Genomic DNA, 13,045 nt, shown 5'->3' with positions numbered 1-13,045 from the left:
CAGCTGCCTCTGGAAGGCACCGAGAGGTACCTTTTTCGCGCAATGGTCAAAATCAAGGTTTTGTAACGCGAGCTGTGCCACAGTGAAATGGCACTCTCGAGGTTCTCGAGGTGGATATCCTTTGGCCGCGTTGGGTAGCGAGGATTGGTGTAACCCGAGCCACGGAGGCGTGTTTTCTGACGGCCGACCGTCAGTGCACGGAGTTGCCCCTGAAATGGCACTAGCCTTGAGGTCTTTTTTTAATAAAACGGGCAAACTCTGAGACGAGATGGGATTTAGGGACATGATTGTGTCCCCGCCCTGCACGTGATCTTGGTGTGAGGGATCTTCAATCCGTGTCCCCTCACTTTGAGGTCTTTGGACGTTGCGAGGGTTTGACTTTTGAGCATTGAGGTTAATTGTATGCCACCGGGCCACCGCCGCCACCGCCTCCGCCTCCTCCACCCTCGACACCTCCGCTTTCGCCGCGCCGTCGCCTCGAGGGTGTCAAGCTGCTGTCGAGGGACAGAGGTGTCGAGGAGTGGTGTCGAGGGTGTCGAGCGTGTTGAGCGTGTCGTGTTACAGGGAGGCGCAAACCTCAAGGGTAAAAAACGCCGAAATTGAACAGGCCGCGGCGCGGGGTACATCTTGGACTGCCATGCTGGAGATTGCCTCGCTTCTGCTCGTCGCGCTGCCGGCGCCTGCTTATACGGTACTCGCTCCGCCCTGGTACAATTACGCTTAGCAGGGGAGGCAGGGCCCATCTCTCCTGCTCGGTCGGCCAGCTGCTCGACCCAGGAGTCGTGATTTCTTGTTGGTTAATAAAAATCTCTCTCGACCCAATCTCTCATGCGTCGATCTCATCCGAGAGCGCTCGAGCTCGGCGCTCGTGTCACCTTCCCGCCCGCCTTAGCGCCCACCTTCCCGCCCACCTTGAGCTTCGCCATGGACATGACATGGCTCGATGCGTTTTCCCTGGTTCGAGCGGCTCGATCCGGAAGAAAAGACCACCCGAGCGGCGGGCTGGAAGAATTCTTCTGAAACGGCGTTTTGGCCGCGAGGTCATCTCGAAGATTGATGCTGAAGATTGCCTCGCTTCTCCTCGTCGCTCTGTCGGCGTCTGCCCTGCCGGTGCGTCGCTCCGCCCAGCCGCACTTACTCACATGCAGGCTTGAAACTACACGCACCACACGAGTGCGCAGGCAGAAACCGTCGACGACATCGACCCAGCCGCTCGCGGCCTCGCCTTTGCGCCAAAGCCCTCTCCTCCCGTGCCCGACGTGGTCGACGACCCCGCCTGGCTGATCGCCACCTCCGGCTTCTGCTCGAATCTCAACGTGGTCATGAAGGAGCGCGACGTCGAGGCGAGCGAGACGGAGGGCGATACCGCGGCCCACTTCATGGCCGACATCGCCTTCAACTACTACCCGCAGACGGCGGTCAAGTTCACCGATTTCCCTCACCACCTCGCAAAGACCATTGAGGGCGACGCGGCAGAGGCGGACGCGCTGGTCTCGAGCGCATGGGATCACAAGAATATCGCGCTGCTCGAGCCGACGTCGGCGTGCGGCCCGGAGCAGGGCAATCAGGCTTGGGGCATCTCCGTCTTCAAGGTGGAGGAGCACCGGCACTGCAGTGACGGCGAGACTGCGTGGGAGGGACACCCGTGCGTGCACTACTCCGGCTACGTCTCGACGGCTACGTCCAATTTTGTCAACGTGAATGAGGGGCGGTTCGTCTGCCAGCTGTTCGTTGACTCGGATTGGCAAGATTTCGTTGACTCGATTAACGAAATCGAAGGCACGGCTGGCAACCTCGCATCAAGCTTCTCCTGAGTCGCCCCTCGAGCCGCGTCCCGTCGGCACTGTCCCTGAGTGCGTCCCGCCTTGGCGGCACGCATTCGGCGAGGACAGTCCTGCCGACGGGAACGTGTCGCGCGCCGGCGACGATTGCGGCGGTGTGTGTGTGTGTGTACGAAGCGACGATGGCACGACCACGTGGTACACTGCACTCAGTCGAACAGCTCCGCCGCGCCGTCCGCGCCTTGTTCCGCTCCTGGGATACTTAGGAATACCCGTCGCCGAATACCATACGCAATAAATAAAAAATAATTAATTACCGAATACCACACCCCCATAATTAATTAATTAATTAATTAATTAGGTGAGCACGTGGAATACCTTACGCGAGGTTAACTCATACTAATCGAGGTTACCCAAGGTTAATAATTAAGTCGAGCCACTCAGCCGCGCCGCTGCCTCGCGCCGATGTATGTATGTAGAAAGATGAACAACAGTCGGGCTCGGACTGGACACCAACGCGGTATGGGTGGACGCGGGACAGATGATGACGACACGCACGAACGACACACAGACACAAACAAGCTCACAAGACACACAGCCAGCTGGCTGCCACACACCCTGAGTTGGCGTACACATAACTCAAGGCCACATCCTCCCTGTCGCCCCCCCAGCACTCCAAGGTGCCAAGAGAACAAACAAGGGCACAACAACACAACAGACGACAGGGGAGAACACGTGAGGCTAGAGCAGGCTTGCTCGTCCTCTAGCAATTTCCGCCGACCGCGAGGCCGGACTAGACCGTGTGTGGGGTCATGTGAGGTGTCTCTGGTCACTCTCCTCAGGGGCTAGCCGCCAGCAGCTAGCCCTATCTCGCACTCACTGGCGGTGACAATTCTATGGGTGAGCGTATGCGAGTCGAGGCGCGTGAGCCGATTCTTGATCGCATGCCATTGGCATATAACTGGGCTTGGCGTGCGACCTCAGCGCGCCCGCCGTCAGCTCGACGGGGCGCGCATGTCAGCTTGAGGTTTGCCGGTAGAGCGATCCCGGTCTTGTCGAACGCGAGCCCCACGCCACGGTTGCCAGCCGTGCCTTCGCGAGGGTCGCCCTCGAGCCGCCTCCCGTCGGCACTACCCTCGAGTGCGTGTCGCTTTGGTTGGCGACACCCCGTCGCGCGTGATACCCTACCAGAAGAGAGGCTGGAACCCCTGTCGGCGCTGGGCCGGACACACGGTGTGGGAGAGAGCAGCCAAGCTAGATCCTCTTAAAAGCAAACCCACGATCAATGACGGCGCTCGCCGTCCTGCTGACGGTGCTCGGCTCCGCGGCCAACAACATTGGCAAGGTGCTGCAGAAGGAGGCCACAAAGGACCTGCCGCAGCTCTCCCTTTCAAAGGCGGTGATGCGACGGTGTGCGCTTGCGGCTCCCGTGCCGCGCCTCTGCTCGAGGCTGCGGCGAGTGCGCCCGCGCCGATCTATCTGAGGTGCGCGGCCCCTCCGTCTCCAGGTACGCCGGCTCGCGACTCTGGCGCATCGGGCTGCTGGCGGATGTCGGCGGCGCGCTCTGCCTCCTCGCGGCGCTCTCGATGGCTCCCGTCTCGCTGATTCAGCCCGTGTCGGGGTGCGGGATGGCGATCCTCGCCGTCTTCTCGCACTTTTACCTCCGCGAGGAGCTGCAGGCCAACGAGCGAGCCGGCGTCGTCGTGGCGATGGCAGGCTCCCGCCGTCCAGATGCCACTCCGAGCCGCTCAGCAGAGCCAGCGTCTGGGAGCACGCACCCACGCCGCACTGCAGTCGCTGGGAGCGTGCTCACCGACTGCGGGCAGGTTCACTCTAAGCACACTGCGCGGCAGCGTGCCCCCATCCTGCCTCAGCCCCCTCCCCGCAGGCACCGTCGGCGTCGGACTGACTGCAGAGCTGTTTGAGGACTCGCTGCCGGCGACACTGGCGTCGCTCGGGCTGCTCTGCGGGCTCGGCGGCGTCTTCGCGCTGCTCGAGGTGTGAAGAGACTCTCTTCACGCCTCCCGGCCGTGAAGCAGGTACGGCGGCGTCTTCGCGCTGCTCGAGGTGTGAAGAGACTTTCTTCACACCTTCCGGCCGTGAAGCAGGTACGGCGGCGTCTTCGCGCTGCTCGAGCTACAGATCCGACGCGCCTGCTCCGCCCTGGCACGAGACCGAGACCACCGCAACGTCGCCGCCGGCGCGGAGGAGTTGGCCGAGGCCAGCGCTGCGGCGGCGACGGCGGCGGCGGCGGCGCGGAGAGTGGAGCTCGCTGCAGGAGCGCAGGCGCGTCGCTGGGGAGATGTAGCCGAGGTATTCCCCGAGATTGAGCCGAGATATAGCCGCGGTGGAGCCGAGAACAGCAAGCGCAGTAGCCCTCTCGGCAAGAAGAGGCTACCACTAAGACTGCCAGCAATCGCGATGCCACCCAGCAGGCGGGGCTCCTCTTCGGCCTCTCCTCCGCAGCCGCGAGGACAGGCCTGCTGCTCTCTCGGCCGCTCCCTGCCGTGAGCGTGCGTCCCTTCACCCAAAGCACAACCCCGGACCCAAGACGCACGAGCACAGACAGTCGAGAAGGGAGAGACAGCGACGGCAGTCCGAAGTCAGCGCTGGGTCCGAGGAGGGCGTCCCTTCACACCCCTCTCCTGTGAAGCAGGCCTGCTGCTCTCTCAGCTGCTCGTCGCGGAGTATGGCGCACCCGCGCGCGGCCTTGCCCCGCTCGGCATCGCGGCGTCGGTCGGCTTCTCTGCGAGCGGCATCTTCGCGCAGAACCGAGGCATGAAGGAGGGGCGGGCGATTGTGGTGTGCACGTACGCCGCGATGGTGACTATCGCGACCGGCGTGCTGACCGGCTTGCTGGCCCTAGAGTCTTGCAACACAACTCCCTCGCACACGCACGATTCACACAACAGGGCGCGGACGACGGCTTCTAGAGGACACGTATTCAGCTGTATTCATCCGCATTCCGTTGTACTCTTCACTGTCTTCCTCTCCGTTGTACTCACGCGGTGCTCTGAAGACGGCGTATTCACGCCCTCGTGTCGGCGTATTCACAGCGTAGGCCCAGGAGAGGTTGTATTCACACCGTTGTATTCACACCGTTGTATTCACAACGTAGGCTTGCTAGCGCTCAACGAGCAGGTTCCGCGGCGGCACCGGCTCGGCTGGCTGCTCTCTCTGGCGCTGATCCTTGCCGGGGTTGGGTTGCTGGTGAAGAAGGACCCGAGCAGTAAGAAGCTCGGCAAGGACCACGTCTCGTACCACATAGTCTAGCTCGCGCCCTCTCTCTTCCCACGCACCTCTTCCGTCTCCCTAGGCCGGCATACCCGTGAGCGTGACGCGTAACCGTAGTATGTGAATGTGTGTCGTACGGCTTTAAAAAGTAGAGGGCACAACGATTTCCGTCTGCACTGGCAGGGCGCCAGGGGGAGAGGCGAGAGCGAGAGGAAGCAGGAACTGAAAAACGAATCGGGGTATACGGTATCGGAACTACACGAATCAGGCCTCTCGACCCGCCGACACCAGGCTGGGTGGCCACACTCCTATCCTCTCAGCGATTGGTTCCGTACACTCTTGCTCACCGCTCCCACCTGACACACGCGTTCCGACAACCCACACCTTGTACTTTAGGAGCACTAGTAGTGACTGACTACTAGTGCTCCTACAAGGAAGTCACTACTAGTGCTCCTACAAGGTGTGGGTTGTCGGAACACGTGTGTCAGGTGGGAGCGGTGAGCAAGAGTCTACGGAACCAATCGCTGAGAGGATAGGAGTCCCCACTAGTCCAACCCGCCATCTGCGTCACGCTCATGATGCCACCTCAACTCCGACAGTGAGCGACGACACAACAGTGCTCAGTGGTCAACGGGAACGGTGCGCAGCTTGATCCTGAGATGACCGCTGGCTCTTGACCCGTCCGAGCCGCTCCTCGTGTTTTTGCGGGGATATTGAATTTCCCAGCCGGTCCATCGGGGAAGGTATGCATCCAGGTCCCGCTTCTCCCGTTCATTTGGTCGGAACATCTGCTGCTATGCCTCTGTCCAACGGCGGCTGCGGCCGCCTGCGAGACCAGCAGCGCGGCCCAGACGGCTCGCATCCCTCGCACCCCTCGCACCCCTGGCGGGCGGACGCCCGACGACAAAGCGAGCGAGCGCGTCTTGCCGTCGGAAAGGGACGTCCGTTTGCAGCCAAGCGCGTGCAGACGAGGCTGGGCTCGCAGGCGGGAGTCGTCCTCATAGACGGCCAGTCGCAAGCGAGCGGAAGGCCCGCTCTCGCGCCGATGCGCAGCACAGGGCTGGTCAGCTGAGGCCCTGAGTGCCGTTGTCTGAAGGTACATGTGTTGGTTTGTCGGCCGTCCGTTGTGAAGGCGCATCAAGGCCAGATTCCACTTCGTATGTTCTCAGAACATTGTCTACATTGGCGGCATCATGCCCTGCGGCGGCCCTCCCGGCGGCGCGCCTTGCGGCGGCATCATGCCCTGCGGCCGCGGGCCTCCCGGCAGCTGCATCGGCTCGCATGCCTGGCCGCATGCCTGGCGGCATCATGCCGGGCGGCAGCGGTCTGCCTCCTGGCGGTGGCTGCATTCGGGCTCTGGGGTGAGTTGCGCAAGAGCACCACTGCTGCCGACACTGCCGCTGCTGCAGACACTGCCGCTGCTGCAGACACTGCCGCTGCTACCGACACGGAGACGCCGCGGCGGCGCGCCGCGCGCACGGCTCGCCGCGCCTTGCTCCAGCTGCTCGCGGACGATCGGCAGGCGTCAGCTGGGCGGAGAGGGGCGACACCTTCTCGGAACCTTCTGCGGTGAAGCGTCTCGCCGCCGTCTCCTTGTAGGCGCTGCGCAGCGAGGTGGCGCGGCTGCGGTTCGACAAGTGATACTCTTCGGCGGCGCACGCTGACGTTTCTTGGCGACCCACGGCGGCGGCAGCGAGCCGGACCAAGCACCTTGCCGCACATGGCGGTAGACCGGAAAAGGATGAGTTTCCGCTCCTGTGCTCGGCAAGCCTCGTAGTACGTAGAGCACAACCAATGTTCCTGCTTTTTGCCGCGGCGCGATTTTTCGCGTTACGTACTCGTGCACCTCCAAATTTTACAATTCGTGCGGAGAAAGAATTTTGCCGAGAAAGAATAAGGGCACTCGCACTCGTGCTCAAACGCTCAAGGTCACTGATGACAGTCTCGCGCTCCCACACTCACACCCCTCTCCCGTGCTCCCTCGACAGCTAGGTGTGTGTCTCGCGCAGCTGGATGCGCGCTGTCCGTCACAACCGGCGCCCGGCGAGGCTGGCGCGGCACAATCGGCGCGCTTGCACGAGAGGCCTCTGGCGTGCCTCGCCTGGGCCTTGACTCGCGTCGACAGCACCGAGCGAGTCCACTGGTTGAAGGGCTCGACCCCGAAGGACGCCTCGATGGCGGCCAGCAAGGCGATCCGGTCCTCCGGAAAGTAGCAGCGCGTCTGCTTCACGTCAAAGTCGGCGCACGCGGCGAGCAGCGCGGCGGAGGGCGCGCGCGACGGCGGGGCGTCGGACTCGGAGCACGCCGCGGGGCTGTAGTTGCGGCACCCAAGTGTCCTGGATGCGTCCAGCACGTACATGCACCCCGCGCAGAACGGCACGGCGCAGACGCGGTCGGTGGGCGCGCCAAAGGCGTAGAAAGCGAAGAGCTCAAACGCGCACCTGTCGGCAATGGCGACGCGGATGGCGGCGGCGGCGGCGTGGGCGGCGGCGGCGGCGTGGGTGGCGGCGGCGGCGTGGGCGGCGGCGGCGGCGTGGGCGGCGGAGGGGCAGGTGGCGGCGGCGTGGGCGGCGGTGGCAAGGGCGAGGTGGAGAGTGGCCGCGGCGTGGGCGGCGGAGGGGCAGGTGGGAGGCGGCGCACCACATGCGCGAGCACCAGGAGGGCCCTGCGAGGACGAGCAGCGTCTCGCACCCCGACAGGTAGATTGGCAGGCAAGGCAGCGCCTCGGAGGCGCTGCGCTGGTCGCCCGCGAGGCAGAGCCGGTCGAGCCACAGGCGGGGGGGGCGGCCGTGCCCCCGCTCAAAGTCGGCTGCCCACGCCGCCAGTGCGTCCCACTTTGGCCCCGCCGGGTCGCTCCACGCGTGCGACACAAACGCGTCGCACTGCCCGAGCGAGCACCGTTCCGCGCGCCCCTCCGAGGCGGCGGGGTGGCTGCCGTCGAGGTCGGAGGGCCGCAGCAGGTCGAAGCGGACCGAGCGGAAGCTCGCCGCCGCCATCGGGAGCAGCTCGGACGGCCGGTGGTGCCCGATGGCGGAGGCGAGGAGCGTCGCCGCCCGCTCCTCCTCTGTGGCGCCCAGCCGCGTGAGCAGCTCGACCGCGCGTGCTCTCGCGTGCGGGCCGAGCAGGACACAGGCACAGACAAGGTGCGACCCCGCGACGGCGAGCTTGCACGCGGCATCCTGAGTCTCCACCTCGCCCTTGCCGAAGAGGCACAGCCCGTGCGCCACCAGCTCAGCGCCGCGAAGTCCAAGGGCGAGCCGCATCCAGCCGATGAGGCAGTTGAGGCGCTTTGGCGGCGGGATGCGCGGCGCAGCCGCGAGGAAGGCCGTGACTACAGCGCCTGCGGCGCAGACAAGGCCGGCGAGGGCCAAGCCGGCGTGGCTGCGAAAGCCCCACGCCTTGTCCGCAAAGTGTAGCCGACGCAAAGTTGCAAGGTGGAGACCCGCGTACCACGCGCTGGCCAACCGGAGAAGGAGCGACTGGGACGATGGAAGTGCGATCAGCAGGAGGGTGTGGCCAAAGACGACGGCGACCCCACAGGCGGAGTAGTACCGCGAGCCCCAGCTCGAGCAGTTGAGCAAGACACCGGCGAGCGCTATGAGCGCCTGAGTCTGCCAGCGCACTCGCCGCGCCGAGGCAATCCGGCCTCGGAGCTGGGCGCGGACCCTCTCGCTGCTGCGTTCGGCGGCCTCGCAGCTGCGAGGGTGCCCACGTGCAGTCTGGCGGTCGGAGTAGTCCAAGGATTTCGCGTGCCCTTGTCCGCCAGACTCGCTGCTGCGCCGGCTTGCGTCGAAGTCCTGCATCGCTGTCGCGTGTCCTTGGATGAGGGCCTGATCGCTGCATTCGCTGATGGACTGGAGCTCACTGCTGCTGCGCTGGCTGTGGTGCTCCGACATCGCCTGACGTGGATGTCCAAGGTAGTGGACGTGTTCATGAACAGGATGTTGAGTATATGAGCGACCCACCTCGAGGGTTGCTCCCGACTCTGGCCTTTTCTGGGTCACGTAGCCACACCTCGCCTCCTTGGTGCGAGTGGCTGCCAGTTCGACTCTAGGGATCGAACCATTAACACAGGAGAAGAGGTCAAAGGAAAAAAACCTTAGTGCGAGCAGATCGTCATCGTAGTAGGTAGGTAGGTAGAAAGGTGAAGAACAGCCAGGCTCGGACTGGACACCAACGCGGTATGGGTGGACGCTAGACAGATGATGACGACACGCACGAGCGACACACAGACACACACAAGCTCACAAGACACACAGCCAGCTGGCTGCCACACACCCTGAGTTGGCGTACACATAACTCAAGGCCACATCCTCCCTGTCGCCCCCCCCAGCACTCCAAGGTGCCAAGAGAAACAAACAAGGGCACAACAAACAACAGACGACAAGAAGTGACATGTGAGGCTAGAGCAGCATGCTATCGTAGTGAGTGGTAGGTAGGTAGGTGGAAAGGTGAAGAACAGCCAGGCTCGGACTGGACACCAACGCGGTATGGGTGGACGCTGGACAGATGATGACGACACGCACGAGTGGGCTGCGGCCACGAAAAGAATTCAGTGCGTTTGATCAGAGCGGCAAATCACACAACGGCAATGGTGGCTTGTACTCCCGCGCGCCCCCACGCGCGCCCCGGCGCCCCAAACCGCGCTCCGCCCCTCCCCGCAACACTCACCGCGCACCGCGCCGCGCCAGATCCCCACACGCCGCACGCGCCCCGACCGCACGCCCGACCGCACGCGCTCTGACCGCTGCCGACTGACGACCTCCCCGTGTCCGCAGCGTGAGTGCATCACCCTCCACCTCGGCCAGGCCGGCATCCAGACCGGCAACGCGTGCTGGGAGCTCTTCTGCCTCGAGCACGGCATCCAGCCCGATGGCCAGATGCCGTCCGACAAGACGATCGGCGGCGGCGATGACGCGTTCAACACCTTCTTCTCCGAGACGGGCTCGGGCAAGCACGTCCCGCGCACCGTCTTCATCGACCTCGAGCCGACCGTCGTCGGCGCGTCCCGCCCCTCCCCCGCGCGCGCACCGCTACCCGCGTCGCCCTCCGATGCGCGCCCCTGCTGCAATGCGCGCGCCCCTACCATCGCGCGGCTTGAGCTGAAGCCACTCCGCCTCCTCTCCCCCAACAGACGAGGTCCGCACGGGCACGTACCGCCAGCTCTACCACCCGGAGCAGCTCATCTCGGGCAAGGAGGACGCGGCGAACAACTACGCCCGCGGCCACTGTGAACTCCCCCCCCGCGACGCCCTGCCCCCTAACCGCCCTCGCGCGCGCGCATCTGCTCTTCCACTTCCTCACCGCCCCCTTCCGGCCGCGCAGACACCGTCGGCAAGGAGATCGTCGACCTGGTCCTCGACCGCATCCGCAAGCTCGCAGACAACTGCACCGGCCTCCAGGGCTTCTTCGCCTTCAACGCCATCGGCGGCGGCACCGGCTCCGGCCTGGGCGCCCTCCTCCTCGAGCGCCTCTCGGTCGACTACGGTGCGGACACACGCCCGCGCGCTCGCAAGACCCGCCGCCCTGCCGCCCTGCCTCCGCCGCCCGCGCGCTCCCCCCCGCTCCCCCCCGTTGACCGTCGGCCGCGTCTCACGAGCCGCGAGCATTGCTCACCCGCCCCCCGTGCCCCGCGTGCCACGTCGCAGGCCGCAAGTCCAAGGTCTCCTTCACCATCTACCCGGCGCCGCAGGTCTCGACCGCCGTCGTCGAGCCGTACAACTGCGTCCTCTCGACGCACACGCTGCTCGAGCATACGGACGTCACCTTCATGGTCGACAACGAGGCGCTGTACGACATCTGCCGCCGCAACCTCGACATCGAGCGGCCGACGTGCGCCTCGCCATATGCCTCGCCATGCCTCGCCATATCTCCCCCATATCTCCCCCATATCTCCCCCATATCTCGCCATATCTCGCCATATCTCGCCATATCTCGCCATGCCTCACCATATCTCGCCATATCTCGCCATTTCTCGCCATGCCTCGCCATGCCTCGCCATACGCCTCGCCATATGCCTCGCCATGCCTCGCCATGCCTCGCCATGCCTCACCACATCTCCCCCACATCTCGCCATATCTCCCCCGCAGGTACACCAACCTCAACCGGCTCACCGCCCAGATCATCTCGTCGATGACCGCCTCGCTCCGCTTCGACGGCGCGCTCAACGTCGACCTCACCGAGTTCCAGACCAACCTGGTCCCGTACCCGCGCATCCACCTGGCGGTCGCCTCGTTTGCGCCCATCATCTCGGCCGAGAAGGCGTACCACGAGCAGCTCTCCGTCGGCGAGATCACCAACGCCGTCTTCGAGCCCGCCTCGATGCTCTGCAAGGTCGACCCGCGCCACGGCAAGTACATGGCGTGCTGCCTCATGTACCGCGGCGACGTGGTGCCAAAGGACGTCAACGCGGCGGTGGCTCGCAACTTGCCGCCCGGCCGCCGGGCTGTGAACGGCGTCTCTTCACACCTCACGCTGTGAGCAGGTCGCCACCATCAAGACGAAGCGCACCATCCAGTTCGTCGACTGGTGCCCCACTGGCTTCAAGTGCGGCAGTGAGTTGCCGCCCCCCGCCCCCAACCCAGCGCGCGCATCCCCCTCCCCGCCGAGCCGTCTACCCCTCCCCTCCCTAGCCGGAGCCGCTCTCACGTGCCGCCTCCCCCCTCCCCTCCCTCCCCGCGCAGTCAACTACCAGCCGCCCACGGCCGTGCCGGGCGGCGACCTCGCCAAGGTGATGCGCGCCGTCACGATGATGTCCAACACGACCTGCATCGCCGAGCTCTACTCGCGCATCGACCACAAGTTCGACCTCATGTACGCCAAGCGCGCCTTTGTGCACTGGTACGTCGGCGAGGGCATGGAGGAGGGCGAGTTCTCCGAGGCGCGCGAGGACATGGCCGCCCTCGAGAAGGACTACGAGGAGGTCGGCGCCGACTCGGCCGAGGGCGACGGCGAGGAGGAGGAGTACTAGAGCTGCTCCCCCCCCTCCGCTGCGCTCGGGCGCGCGCTAGCCGCAGCCCTCCGCAGCAGGAGGGCGCGCGCCCCGAGGCGGCCTAGGCGTTCGTTAGGTTGGACGCTTCAGTGAGTCACGAGGTCGCAAAATGCCACATGCAAAGGCGCGGCAGAGTAGTGTCTCATAGGAGATCTAGCGAGTAGGCGAGTAGACGGAGTCCGCTTTGTCCGAGTGGTCGAGTGCACGGAGCGGCTAACTAAGACCGGAAAGAACACACAAGTAGGGGGAAAACGGGAAACCGCTTTTTCGACCTCCTTCCTACTTTTTTTCCGGAAGGGCCGGTAGCCGCAGCGCACACACCCACATCCCGCGGAAGCCGAACGAGACCCGACTCTCCCGTGTCCCGACTCCCGTGGCCGTGCAGCGTGCTCGCTGCTCCCGTCTCTCGCTCGTCCCGCCGGGGAGTGTGCCCGATTCACCTCGAGCCCTCGCACCACTGAGAACAGGCGTGGAACCTAGCGTGGAACACAATCATCAGGCGGCCCGCGTGTCCTTGCGCATGTCACGGAACAAGTCCTGGCCCCTCTTGTACAGCTCGTCGCCCGATGATACCCTGTTGTGGGGACCCTCGCGGAAGGTGGTGGCGCGTGGCCGGCCGCGCCGATCGATGTGGTGGTGCAGGCTAGGGTCGTCCGCAACCATCAACGCGATGGCCACTGCCTTCCTTGCCTTTGATTTGCCGGCGAGGAAGCAGTTGAGGTGGTCGAAGCGGTCCCCAACAGTGATGTTGAAGGAGCCTCCAAGCGCAAACAAGTAGTTGTCGGTGTGGTCGGGGCCGCCGTTGCTGGCCGAGATGATGTGGTATCGGCTGGGTCCATCGGCACGAGGCCCGCCCCGTCGGGCAGCCCTGCGAGCGCATGGGCGGCCGGCGCGAGCGGAGAACGACGGCCGAGATCGGCGCTGGGTTGGTATGAAAAGACGTGGCGCCAGAGGGGGGGGGGCGAATAAGATACATCATATCGGGGATTGAACTGAGGGATAGGGGCGGGGATCCTCCCTCTTCCCGCCGTCGTGCGTC

At 64.7% G+C, this 13,045-nt stretch overlaps 3 protein-coding genes across 3 annotated transcripts; 2 read left to right on the top strand and 1 right to left on the bottom strand.

The window, feature by feature from the left end:
* Nucleotides 1–3,078: 3,078 nt before the first annotated feature.
* Nucleotides 3,079–3,502, top strand: EMIHUDRAFT_55094 (hypothetical protein; the record flags this gene model as incomplete). The annotated part of the gene is made up of 2 exons (XM_005774430.1): nt 3,079–3,191; nt 3,289–3,502. Coding segments are annotated over 2 exons (327 nt in total), but the record flags the coding sequence as incomplete, so codon positions are not given.
* Nucleotides 3,503–6,192: 2,690 nt separating this feature from the next.
* Nucleotides 6,193–8,911, bottom strand: EMIHUDRAFT_240573 (hypothetical protein; the record flags this gene model as incomplete). Its single annotated transcript, XM_005774429.1, has 5 exons — nt 6,193–6,312; nt 6,566–6,660; nt 6,808–6,861; nt 7,050–7,456; nt 7,656–8,911. 5 exons carry the CDS (start codon nt 8,909–8,911, stop codon nt 6,193–6,195), a joined length of 1,932 nt encoding a protein of 643 aa, XP_005774486.1.
* A 695-nt stretch (nt 8,912–9,606) lies between these two features.
* On the top strand, nt 9,607–11,985 carry EMIHUDRAFT_116863 (hypothetical protein; the record flags this gene model as incomplete). Its single annotated transcript, XM_005774428.1, has 8 exons — nt 9,607–9,609; nt 9,794–10,009; nt 10,155–10,245; nt 10,341–10,502; nt 10,664–10,847; nt 11,105–11,429; nt 11,500–11,569; nt 11,699–11,985. The coding sequence occupies 8 exons, from the start codon at nt 9,607–9,609 to the stop codon at nt 11,983–11,985; spliced, it is 1,338 nt and encodes a 445-aa protein (XP_005774485.1).
* Between the last annotated feature and the right edge of the window lie 1,060 nt (nt 11,986–13,045).

Source organism: Emiliania huxleyi (assembly GCF_000372725.1).
Source record: "Emiliania huxleyi CCMP1516 unplaced genomic scaffold EMIHUscaffold_311, whole genome shotgun sequence".
In the NCBI taxonomy this organism is placed as follows: domain Eukaryota; phylum Haptophyta; order Isochrysidales; family Noelaerhabdaceae; genus Emiliania; species Emiliania huxleyi.
Note: the sequence above shows the minus strand (reverse complement) of the source record. Positions and strands in the feature narration are given on the sequence as shown.